A 13263-nucleotide genomic window follows, 5' to 3' on the forward strand; every position below is an offset into this window, starting at 1 on the left:
GAGCTCAATCTTAGGAGAATGTTGAGCATTTCCGCTACCTGAATAGGCACCAGTCCCAAACAGTAAACCTAGATGACAATATTCAACACTGGATAAAATCTGCCAGTGCTGCATTTGGACATCTCCAAAATCGAGTCTTTGATTATGACATCAGAAACCAAACCAAGCTTATTGTCTACGAAGTTGTTGTCATTCCTACTCTGGTGTATGGGTATGAAACCTGGACAATATATCAGAAACACCTGAAAGCTTTGGGATGTTACCATCACTGATATGTTTGGAAAATCCTCCATATCAACTGGAAGGACTGAAGGACCAGCATTTTGACTCCAGCAAGCACTATCAGCCTTGAAGCCATGTTTATGCAGCACAATCTTCATTGGACAAGACATGTCATAAGGATGCCTGACAACCAAATCCCAAGCAGGTCCTGAACCCCCAACTCACTGATGGTCACTGCTCTAGAGGCGGGCAAAAGAGATTCCAGGTCACTTTGAAAGCTAATATGAAGAAATGAAATATTAACATCGATACCTGGGAGACTTGAGCACTGAGTCATCCCCAGTGGCATTCTGTATGGTCATTTCTAGCAAACCCATCTCACTATGAAAGTATATAGATGACAGAGATAAAGGAAAAGAGCTGTAACCCAATGTTACCAGGGTCTAGTCCTTCCTCCCAGAACTATTTGCTATGTTGGCAGCCAAACACGTGGGTCACATATCGGCTTCCTCAGTCACCTAAGGACTCACTAGTGGCTTCTCTATCTATTGGAAGTCTGTCCTTCTTGTACTGAAGGACTGCTGATGATGACAGTGGTTCTCAACCTTTATAGACTTGAGGCACCCTGCATAAATTTTGTGAATTGTTACCCCATCAAAAACTAATTTATTTGTTATAGTACATATCTCCTTACGGAGGGGTTGGGGGAAGGTAGAAGAGCAGCTGGCAGGGAAGAGCCTACAGTGAAGTGAGTTGTGGGAAGACAAGCAGCTGGAAGGGAAGAGCCTACAGTCATCCCCTCAAACTTATCTTGCCTATCTCCTCTCTTTCTGCAGCACCCTTCAAAGACTGTCATAGCGTAACACCCTGGTTGAGAATCACTGCTCTAGTGGGATGATTCCTGTATTTCAGATGCATCCTTGCCTGAAATAGATACAAAGGTGTTCCTTTCATGACTAGGTGTCCCTTTAAAGTTGCAGTGAATTTCAGAATTAATCACATCAGTACCAGAATTTGTCCCCCACACACTTTAAAAGACTAAAACAATCTAGAGGTCAGAAAGGCTTTTAAGTTTCCCAGCATTTAACTCTGCATCTGGTAATTGTTTCTCTTAACAATATTAACAAAGTGCAAGGTTTACATTAGCAAAATGGCTTTAAGAACAATCATAATAGAGAAATTGTATATGACGAATATAATGATGATGTTTAGCATAAGGAGTTCTAGTTCTTGAGTTGTTTGCAAAGAATGAGTTGTGCAGTCATGCAGCTGTTTCTCAACATCATTTTTCATGGTTGCTATGCTTGTAAGCAGAACTATTTGAATGATCATTTTTTGTCTATCTTCCCAAAATGCTTTAAAAGGGGTTCTACTAGCCAGAGCCCATCCATTCTTAAATAATGGAACCTAGCCATAGGAAAGAAAAGTTTCTCACCAGAAATGTATATGAGAAATGTATATTCAGAGCCTTATTTTTATTTTCGAACAAGTCACGCTATACGGATTAGTAGCCAACCTTTGGTTCCTCTGTTAGCCGCGGAGGTCTGAAAATAAAAGGAAAGAATGTAGTGCTCTCAAGATTTACAGCATTATTCAGTAGGGGATGGGCTGACCTACCTTCACTGACAGGTCTAAATTGGAATGACTACCAGTTCTAGCTGGGTGGATCCAAGCCAGTAGTTTTTAAGGTAAGAAATTCTCCTTTTTCAAAGCACAAGAGGAAAATAAATGATGATGATCATATGGTAAATCTCTGCCATAAGGCTGTAAGGTGGTGTTAATGTAGTTATTTTGGTTAGTAGATTTGATTTCAATGATTGGTATTTATAATAATATTACAATTGAAAATAAAATGTCCACTGCTCTAAGAAAACAAAACGCACATAATATGATGCATTAAGAGTAATTCTAGTGCATTGCTCCCTTTTAAGGGGGGTGTATTAGATAGGCTTAAAAATAAAGTGAACTAATTTCTTATGCTAGCCACTCCACAGACAGTGTGTCTAGATGAGTATTGTGTTATACATTATTGTGTCATATGATAACAGCACCATGTTTTCCTGTCATTTTCACAACTCTTTCCTGGCTGAAGTGATACACAAGCAACACTGAGTAGTAATCACATTGTCCCGTTCACTTTCAAGAGAGAAGCGGACCTCATCCAGAAACTTTCCAGCAGGCTACAGTAAGCTTAACTGTCTGTTAGCCATTGTCAAATATTTCCATATCAGCAAAAATGGCATCTATGAACTAACAGAATTTTTCTCAGTGATGCAGTCATTCCATGAGTTATTTCTGTATAGTAATAATGATACTACATTTTAATACTGGTTTTAAAAATTATTTAAAATATATTCTGATGTTTATACTTAATGATGTGCTCATGTCACTGTTTCCTGTTCTCTCACTGATATCTGGCACTGGCTGAGGAAGTATGTTTTTCAGAAAACAGTCTGCCTTTTTAGAAGGGCTGTTAAAATTACTAACTCAAAGATTTTGACATTACTCCATAAAGTTTGAATCAAAACAAAAGCCTAAAATATCTATCCCTGATAGGTTGGGTGAATGGATCTGGCTGCATGGTCCCCTTCAAACAAAGATGAGTGTGGTGGTCTAGGGATTTATGCCTGGGGCCAGAGTAACAGATCAGAAGGACTCCATTATTTTGGACAGGGTTGGTCTGAATCTAAATTACCCTGGCATAAATTTGAGGGCAAAATTATAGAATTGGAGCATTCATTCATAGAGTAGAAAAGTAGGACTGGAAGAGACCCAAGAATGTCATGTAGCACAGCCCCCTTCCCAAGGCAGGCATTTCCTGCTTAAACTGCCCCAGCCAAATGATTCTCTAACTGGCTCTTGAAAGCTTCTAATGAAGAAGATATCATATCTCTAGGTCAGTGATTCTCACCCAGGGTGCTGCAGCACCCTGAGGTGCCATAAGATCCTTTGTCAGGTTCCATGCAATGTTAGCACTGTTAGGTCTGCACACATGATTCACAAGATAAACTCGTCGATTTCAAATAGGAAGTTGTAGTGTTAGAAACATTCTGACCTGTTGTAGTCTTTCTAAGTTCTTTGCAACAGAAGAATTGTTCTGTTATTTTTTTTGCATAGTCAAAAAAAGAGAGAAAACTAACAGCTGACATTTTCTGAGAGGTGCCTCAACTCTAAGGAGGAACCACTGCTCTAGGTAATATGCTCCAGTGCTTAACAACTTTCATAATTAGAAGTTCTTGCTAATACTTAATTTAAATCTTCCTTGTTCCAGTCTAAGGCTATTACTTCTTGTTCTGTCCTCTGTGGACACAGAAAACAATTGATCACCTTCCTCTTTATAATAATCCTTTAGTACATAAAGAATGATTCTGTCTGTCAAAAGAAAATGTTGGAACTTCTAAAGGCTTTATCCAACCCTGCTGAAGTTGGTTGGAAACATTTCTTGGCTGTGAATGAGTGTTTGGATCAGGCTCTGAGAGCTGTGACATTCTGCACCGTTACCTGGGCATTGCAGAAATGTCTTTGAAAATTTGTTAAGACTATCAAAAGCCAAAATCAGCCTAAATGGAGCTTCTGTCATTTCTTGATGAAGAAAGAAATGGGCTTTTGTTTTTGAGATTTACTGGTTGAGGGATGCTGAATGTATTAAAAACAGATGATGAGAATAAATGTCAGAAAGATGTACAAATAGCAAATAAGAGGTATTATACCTTGAACAGAAATTCCTATTATTTTGTTAGCCTGGTTATTGCAAGGGAGAAATTTTTTTGGGATTCTGTCAAAATTTTGTCAGGGAGCTGATACTTTAAAACCACTAGAAATTATTGCAACTTTGCTGCTAAAAAGTCCACCCCCCTTCTGTGAAATGTAAAATAGGGTTACTGTTTTATTAATGTTGGTTAGCTTCCACTTATACAGATTATTTTATAAAGACCACAATTAAACAAAAAGCCTAAGGAAATTTTGCACTGTTCAAATAAATGATCTAGATTTGTTAGCCAAATCATAAACCTAATTTTATTTTGGAATGGTAAACAATACAAAAGTCCTTATTAAGCCAGAGATCTTGGCATGAAAGCCTTTTTTTTCTATGAATTTACCTTCGTCATTTATTTGACTTACCAGCCTGTTCATCACAAAATGGCTTCTCATATGCTATTTTGTACAGTATCTTTTTACCAAGGTTTGGAACAAGTAAATTTGGAATATATTTTTAGTAATATCATTGCAAGTGGAAGCCTTAAAGAGTGACTTCCTCATAGATCTTAGATTAGTCCTGTTTGTAAAGTACAGTTTGTATGATGAATTCTCAAACAATGCACAATCTGTGTTTTATATACCCACTGTAGTGCTGAGTCCCTTTTCCTCTGAAATTCGCAAGCACCACTTAGCTAAAGGACACAAAGTAGATCATTGAAGATGTAGACAGTTTGCCTAGCTATTTTTTCTTCTGGTCTTGATCTGTTACATAGGGTCTTATTCCTAATGGCTAAGTTTTGCTTGAAATTTTCTACCATCTTTCTTTTTGCCCCCACAGGACTTTTTTCATGTGAAAAGTTTTTAAAGCATTAATATCCCTATGGACAGGGTGCTAATAGTAGGGATTAAAGAAAAAAATATAACAGTGAATAATAAAGCAACAATTATCATATCTAAAACCCAAATATCTTTGTGGTTAGGCTTTTGACATCTTGTGTGCTGTGTAGATACGAGCTTCCTTGTAAGAATCTGGCTTGCCAAACTTATTAGCAGCTTCACATCCTGAATTTGGGTGGCATTGTCCTTGGCCTAGTTGTGGTACCAGATTTAAATATTCTGTGGGTCTGCTGCCAACCTGGATACGCAACCATTTTTCTTTCTTTAGAAAGAAAGAATAATTATCTTACTTGATGTTCCTACTTCCTGCAATATAGCTGCCATTATAAGCAACTGTCTGTTATAAGACCCATATATTGGTGTTTTCCAGATATAATAGTGGTTACATAAAGTATCAGCCTCATCATCTGTTCAAGCCCCATGGGATTTAGACATCTCTAATAATTTTTGGTTCAACATTCTCACCTGGGATATTCAAGGATACTGAAGGAAATTAAAAGTTCAAATCCCAGAGAGGTCAATGGTAGTTGGACACCAAAATCCTGACGGCCCTTTGAAAACTCCATCTTTAAATTGTTTGAGGATGAGAATATTAATCAAGCTCCACTTGTATATATATTAAAAGTTATATTGCTGTTAGTGTATGCTATTTAACCTTAAAACCCCCCCACCAAGTGGTTTTGGGTTATTCCTTGGATGCTTCTTGTTGTTCTAAAATACATATGTCCTGCAGATGAAATGGCTTTGTACCTACATTCTTAGCCTTAGATAACTTTGATTTGCATAATCAGAAAACAAAAGGGAAAAAGGGTAAGAGAAGACTAATTTAGTACTAATTGTGAATGATTGAACTCTGATTGGCACACAGGAGCAAGGACGCAGGAACTGGGCATTAACTATTTCTCACTTTATCTGAGTATCGTACTCCAGAGTTGCTCTTTTACTGTTCAGCAATCTAATTCCTTAAGGCAACATTTAAATATGTTCAGTCTAATTTGGGCTTGTCTGTGTTAGGGTTTTTTTCACTGGTGTAGCTATATCATTGCAAACCAACCCATAAATGCATGGTGCTGATGGGATTTACACTGGTATGACTGAACTTAGTTTTATACCAGTGCAGAGCGCTCACTGATGCTTGAGATTTGCACTCTTGTGCAGATTCACCCATGTAGAAATCCCTAATGTAGGAAAGTCCTACATTATCTTTCTCTTTAAGAAATTCAGCTATAAAAACTTACATAAATCACTCTGTGCTTCTCACAGGAAAACTTCAACATTGTCTTCTATCACTTTGCCTAAATTAAAATAATCTTTATGAAACTTTTTTAGCCAAATGACCATTTCATGTGGACATTTGGAAAGGTGACTGAAGCTCTGATGGCAACTGAGAATATATTTTTTAATGAAAAAGGAAATTAAATCAAGCAACAATGTAATGAAACTTGTATGAGTAGTGTTAGTATTTATGACCAGAACCTATTCTTTTGGGATTCATGCTCCAGATTTACACCAGATTCAGTACATTGGACTTCCCATCTGTAGGAAGACAGGCAGAGCCTGGACTGTACCTTCATCCTTTCTCTTAGTTTTCTGCCCTGCAGATTGAGTTAACATTCAGATAAGGTCTAGAAAAGAAAAGGATTTTCTTTTTCACAGGAAATTCTGTGAGTTTTATTTATATTTTATGTTTTGGAATGGACCTCCCCCCCTCAAATTTTCTATGCAACAACATTTAAAAATTCATTTTGGGTTGGTGGAATAGTTCTGTTTCTGCATGTTTAGTACTTTTATGAATTAAAGTAAAAGAAATCAACATGAAAAGGCCTTTTGAAATGAAAAATCAAAACATTTTGTTCAGAAAATGATGATGATGAATTCTTCAGCCTCATTCAAATGCCTTCTTTCTTCCCTCCCTCTGAAACAAAATTTGGTGAAATTGAGACATTTCCATGGGATGTTTCTGACCAGCTCTACTCCCCCATGTTGCAGCGACAATATAAGATCCTAGGAAAGTAGGTCTCAAATGGACCTTATGAGATCATCTAGTCCAGCATGAGTTTCCATCAACAGGTTTTCTCTTCATTGCCCTGGATGGCTATTTATCAACCTCTCTTTTTGTTACTCTGGCTAAGAAGAGTATGCAGGAGATGCTATGTTTTAATGCCCTTTCTGAGCAGTGGTTCACCCCTACTAGCTTCTTCCAGAAAAAGTGGAACTATTTTCTGATTACTGATAAGTCAAAATGTGAAACCAGCAAGGCAGGAACTTATTATTGTCACTCTGCTGTCTAGGTGGACTGCCTTTTATATTCAGTAAAGGCAGTGGGCAAAGTCAGAGGGCTTTCTATTCTATTCTTAGTTTTAGTTGCTCTTTTAAAAAAAAAAAATGCCTCTTTTCTTCTATTTCCTTGATTCCATTCCTTGCTTATTGTTAATTTAATTCTATCCAAAACTAAATTAATGCAGCTATTTTAGTTGTGGGATTAAACACACAGGAATTGAGGAATGCTGAATAATGAAGAACACTTCTGCTTCTTGCAGGCTTTTGTGTGCCTAATGGAGGATACCTCTGCCTTTAAAAGTCTAAAATTCCAGTGAAACCTAAAAGAGTTTAGGATTAGGCCCATTATAATATCAGACAAGGTGTCATTTGCTGCTGCTGGCTGATGGCATCCTCTTGTATTTATCAGCATAAACTGGAATAAAGTGTAATATATTGGCTCCTTTGGCTGGTAACAAGACATTTTAAATGTCTGATCAGATGTCTAGTCCTTGTTATTGTTCATTTGACCAAATGCTGGAAATGTCAGTTGCTTTGTCATATGCCCAAATGAAACAAATATGATTAGCGATTAGTTTGACAGAAAATCCCTTGCTTATGTGGTTTATACAAATAACGGTGGTTTAATAAATCCATGATGCTGATGCCTCTCAATAGGTGCATCTACATGTGTGTTTTAGTGTGGATTTGACTAATTAGCTCCGCAGTAAAGCAGCTTCATCTACATGTGTGCCGATATTAGGGTGCAGTAAATTAATTAACTCTGCTGTAAGATAGTCCTGTCAGGGACAGTACTATTTTATGGCAGAGTAACTAAGTGCAATGAAATGCACGTGTAGATGGTGACAGGGTGGGTGGGGCACAAGTGTGCTAAAGTGTGGGGGCTGCCTGCCACCTAGCCATACAGCTCCATGCTTTTGGCACTCTTATGCCCCAGCCAGCCCTGATGCTGCTGCCCGGAGCCTAGGGCTAACCTACCCCATGCCTGCTACCCGCCTGGGCCTGCTCTGCCCTGATTGAAAGTGCTGTGGTCCCGGGTGCTTGTGTAGACACTGTGCCTAGGAGCAGCACACACTGGCTCAAAGTGCTCCGGAGTTTATTGCTTTGCCTTAATTGCATGTGTAGATGTACCCAGTGAGAGCTGGCTTTTTATTAATGCTACTTAAAGCAGGAGCCCAGTCCCTAGCATAGTTTATGACAAAACAAGTGCTAATCAACGATTAATGTATGAGATTCACTGGAAACTTTCACAGATTTTTTAAGGTAAGCACTGTTATTTAGTAGGAAAAAAGTGTTGAAAATACATAGGAATAAGTAATAGGAAGCACCTTAAAATAACCGTGGAAATCTGTTACTTTTCTACTCTAAACCATAGATACCACTATACTCCTTACACAGAGACGCTCCTGTTGAGGTTAGTGGGAGCAATCTGTGCCCACGGACTCCGGGATGAGGCACTTTGTCAGGAATTACTTTTCAAGAAGCTTGTGGGCTGGTAGTTTCTTGAGTTATGATTAATTTGTATTTTATAAATGTAAAAGAAATTAATGGCTCTTCATGCATTTTTTTCAACTGAAGGAAGACATTTATGCCATATTTGAAATAAATTACAAATTTTCATTAAGATCAATATGGTCTCCATAAAACTCCTGCTAAAATCCCTGTGTGTCATGGCCAGTACAAGTAATACAGTCAGTCACTATAGAGTGTAATGCTGCATTCACTGCAGAGAAGTGGAAATGGCACATGTAGCCTTGTATATAAGGGCCTGGGAAGTACTCTTCAAACTGTTGATTCTGCATGCTATTCTGAGTCCATCTATGAGCCTATTGCATTTTTGTGCAAAAGTAGAAAGTAACTGTGTAGGAGAGTGATTAGAATGACTCTAATATAAGAGATATATTGAGCCTTATACCGCAGCTGAGAAAACTTAAAGTAATGTGAAGCTGTGAGCTAATGTATTTAATTTTCAATCTAGTATATCCCTCAATCTTGCACTCCTAACCAGAGTCCACCTTGGAATCATTGTTGCTGTAGTCTATATGAACCCCTCTCTTCTAATGTTTAATCAAGTGCTGCTGAAAAGAGAAAGTTACAAACTATTTAAAATGTGGAAAAATTGCTTCCCAATATTTTTGACAGAGAGAGACTGAGAACACACAGCATTGAATCATCAGGAAAATTGAAGATTTCCCCTGAACAACATTGGGATTTTACTGCAGAGGACTTGAAAGACCTTGGAGAAATTGGACGAGGCGCTTATGGTTCTGTCAACAAAATGGTCCACAAACCAAGTGGGCAAATTATGGCAGTTAAAGTAGGTGATGCCCATAATTATGTTTGTACTTCAATCCATTAAAGAAGGAAGCATGATGGAGAATTAATGTTCATCCATCTATCACTCATCTACTGTTCTGTTCTATTTCTTGCTAGTATAAAGGCTGCTTTTGCTGAAATTACAGTGTATAATGGGCATATATGTCAAGTGATTTGTGAAGCTTTTTTAACTTGCTTGTGCCCTTTAAAAACTGACTCTTTCTCTTAGGAATCAACTGATTTGGGGGGCTCGGATGACTCTGGAGACTCGTAATGGGATATGAAGCTTTTCACCTCTAGGTCACTGGTTCACATCCAGCCTAGGTCAGTTGTAAGCACATATTAACATCCAATGGTTGTTTGGTGTCCTTTGTAAAATGAGATAGTGTTTTGAGACTGTTTCCTACTGGGTACATGCCAATGGCTCAGTTATAGACAACCTCACCGGAAGGAAACAGGAGCAGAGTGGGTATGTTTTAGAAAGTAAACTGCTGTGACTCTTGTAGTGATTTATTAGTACAGAATACCTTGCATTGTGCTACCCAGGCTGAACTAGTTTTGTGGAGGGCAGGTTGTCAGTTTCCTGTACTATCTATTTGATACCTTACACGAGCAACAAATTCACTTAAAAAAGTAAATCTCATTTTCCTAACTTGGTGTAATCTAAATAAATCTTTGACTTTGCCATGACAGAGGTACTTGTTGAGGGTTTTGGAAGGAACACTAACTGCCCAGTTGAGTAAAGGTGACTGATGGAGTTTCACTTTGAAGGCTTAGCGTACACTGTTTTTTGTTGGTGGCTGGATAATGACATCAGACTTTTATCTCTAGTTATAAATACAAAATAGTGATGCATGCTCTACTACCTTCAGTGGAGGAGAAGTGAGCTCTGAACTCCCTAGGACCATGTGTCACCCTTGTAAACCTATTCTGTTGTCTTTCTTTGGGATACTCTCTGAACTCCCACATTAGAGGCTTTGCAGAGGTTAGGGCTAATTTGTGAAGGCTCTGATGCTGACAATCATTCCATACTGCAGAGACGGTGATGAAGCTAAACTGATTCAGATTTGTCTGTGCTTTTCACAGGTAGAGCTAGATGCCCCTAGAGTCCTCAGAAGCTTTCTTCTGACGTCCCTAGATACCGGGTGACCTTCTGACAGCAAAGGGATGGCTGTTTGGGCCATCCTGAGTTATTTGAAGGGACATAGTGGAACAGAGCCTGGACAGGGCTTGCTGCTGCTCCAACACTCCCAGCCTCAGAAAGCCCAATGAATAGGAGATGGAAGAAGCAACTGTAGTGTTCTGCAAGCCACTCTTTGTCCTTGGGCTTAGTTGGAGGATATGTACCAAAATCCTCTGCCACCAGCCTGGCAGTGAGGCATTATGCTGACATTCCCTGCATGTGGAAGATGGACTGGGTCCAACTTTTTAGAAGAAAGTTTTCTGTGTTTTTTTAGTGATTGAAACTTAACATATAAAAGGAAAAATAGTTCCCCTGTGGGTCTTGGCTGCTGTCCTGCAGGTCTTGACTGCCAGCTGCTACCCCTTACCCCTCTCTGGGTCTCAGGTTCTGCCTGCTGTCCTCTTGGCATACCTTTTCCCTTGGGCATGCAGAGTTTAACCAGAAGTACTATTTTCTTGGGTGAGTTTTTAGGAGTCAGGGAGTCTGTTTACACATATTGGAAGGGGAGGAACAGCAGGGAGACAGGGTCCAAGGGGATATAAAAAGGATTAAATTAAGCAAAGAAAAATGTGGGTGGAATAATGTCTGTGATTTCTCAGACTGAAAGTTTTACCCCAGCATGGGGCTGGTAGTCTGACTGGCATAGTCCCTTGGGGTGTTTTAAGGACAAACTGATCCTGAACTAGCTGCTGAAAAGATGTACTAGATGTGGCCCCTTTCTCTGATTTCTGTGGCTCTTTGCGCAGACTGGGTTATAATTGCTTTGGCCCAGCTCCACCCCAGTCTCACCTGTGGGTGCTCTGTGATCTGCTTTGATTATATTTACCCTCTTCACCTTCCAAGATTCCTTTCTCTCTCTCTCTTCCACTCCCCCTCTCTAGCCTACATTGTACTGCTTGCTGATGGTACTGTCTCACCTTGAACTCCCAGTGTCTTGCCTCTGTGCAAGGATAGAAAAATTCCCCTAGGCCTCTTCTCTCTTAATCTCCAGGCATATGTATGTGATGCCCAGCTGTGATCCTTTTCTTCTCCTCATTCTGTATCATCCCCTTCTTTCTTCAAAAGTAGGTCAAAGAGCGGGGCAGCAGGAAAGAAGCTGCCATGGAAGCAGTTATTTGTACCATAGTGAAGCTAAATAGCTTGGTAGGTTCCATGGTGTGCTACCAGGCGGTGCCAGTGATGTAAGTGCAGGGAGACCTCCATGACACTTTAGTGTATGGTGACCAAAATAAAAGGAGGGTGGAGGGGAAAAAGGAAGAAGAGCATGTCGGAGGAAAAAGGGTAAGAAAAAGAAAGTCAAATGAAAAAGACACGTGTGGGTTCTCTAGATTTCCCCCCTTAAAGCAGAATTTTCTTCCAAAGCTTGCAAGCTTTCCAAAACAAATAAAAAGAAAATACACTACCAGCAAATGGTTTTCCAGAATGATCAGAGAGATTTAGGTTTCTCTCCCTCCTTTTAATCAGTAAACAGTAAAAGACAACACTGCAAATCTCATTTAACTAGAAACAAAACTCTCTTCCTGGATATTTATCTGGTGTGGTAGGCCAGCCAGAAAGGGAAGAAAATAAATCTTGTACAGTACTGGTTCTGACCAAGATGAGTAGTGGGGTTCAACATTCATTTGTGTATGGATTCCAGGCCTTTCTGGCAGAATTCAACTTCTTGTTTTCCTAAAAAGAAATCCATCCTTATGTGTTCATTTGCCTGTGTCATCAGTGCTACTTGCACTTTGCTGCATTTACAATTTCAGGCAGTGCCTTTTGACTTTGTCTTTTGTTCTTTGTTTTTCATAAGCCCGTGGGATTTCTTATAGCCAGTCTATGATCCGAAGTTCTTAGGTGACTTGTTGATAGACCAGCCCTACAAGAGGTATCTTTGAATTCTGATCTTTCTGACTGTTCAAGTTCCTTAGATCTTCTTTAGAGGTTTCATCAGCTATTTTTAGAAGGATGCCTTAGGATCTGGTCTGTCTGTATGGGATTCTCTTGATTCTAGTCCAAAGAACTTAAAATTTGTATTTATTCTAAGATCACCTCAAGTACTTGCCCTCCAGGGTCTCCATTTACATTGTGTGACACTGACTGGAGGTAGTAGCTTTTCCATAGTGCTTATAAACCTCTGTATGTCACAGAACATCCAGTCAGTCACTGGACTTGCCAGAGTTGGGAACCAGTTGATCTTCTATATCACTGACGGAGCTAAGATAGGCCTCATTTAATTCAACTTAAATGGTTGTCTCAGACAGGTTGATGGAGTAAGTTCTTTGACTTTACATGCAGGTAAGAAAATTGATCTCTGTACCCTTACGTTTGATTTTGGATTGGTTGCTATTAGTGTGAAATCAAGAGAAGAGCCTCTGTGAAATACCTGTACTCTTGTACTGAAATAAAGAAGCACAGGTTAAAAATACTGAATGAAACTGGAACAGGAAGTTGTGTATTGTAAATAAACACTACAATAATAAAGATATTTCTCAAACCCTCATTAAGATCTGTCTGCTTTGAGTTGCTCACAACATATGGCATATAATACTTAAAATAACCTATATTTGAGCTAACAAACAATCTACAGGTCAACAGACTAAGCAGGTGCCAATTTGAAACATGCAAATGAAAACTATGTCTTTGAGCAGTTAATAGAAGTGAGGGGTCAGGAATGCATATTC

General features: G+C 39.1%; 1 protein-coding gene across 6 annotated transcripts in view; it reads left to right on the top strand.

Annotated features, from left to right (window-relative positions):
- The window catches only part of MAP2K4 (mitogen-activated protein kinase kinase 4), a 213157-nt gene that overhangs the window by 127032 nt on the left and 72862 nt on the right, over positions 1–13263 (top strand). For 3 of the 6 annotated variants that reach the window (XM_014598221.3, XM_014598230.3, XM_019481860.2), the window contains 2 exons: positions 2367–2407; positions 9241–9415. In XM_014598221.3, coding sequence (XP_014453707.1) covers positions 2367–2407; positions 9241–9415 — 216 coding nt within the window. Of the gene's footprint in view, positions 1–2314; positions 2408–9240; positions 9416–13263 lie in introns of all 6 variants that reach the window. The other 3 variants (XM_019481858.2, XM_019481859.2, XM_019481857.2) reach the window with 2 other exon arrangements.

Source organism: Alligator mississippiensis, chromosome 8 (genome assembly GCF_030867095.1).
Source record: "Alligator mississippiensis isolate rAllMis1 chromosome 8, rAllMis1, whole genome shotgun sequence".
NCBI lineage: Eukaryota > Metazoa > Chordata > Crocodylia > Alligatoridae > Alligator > Alligator mississippiensis.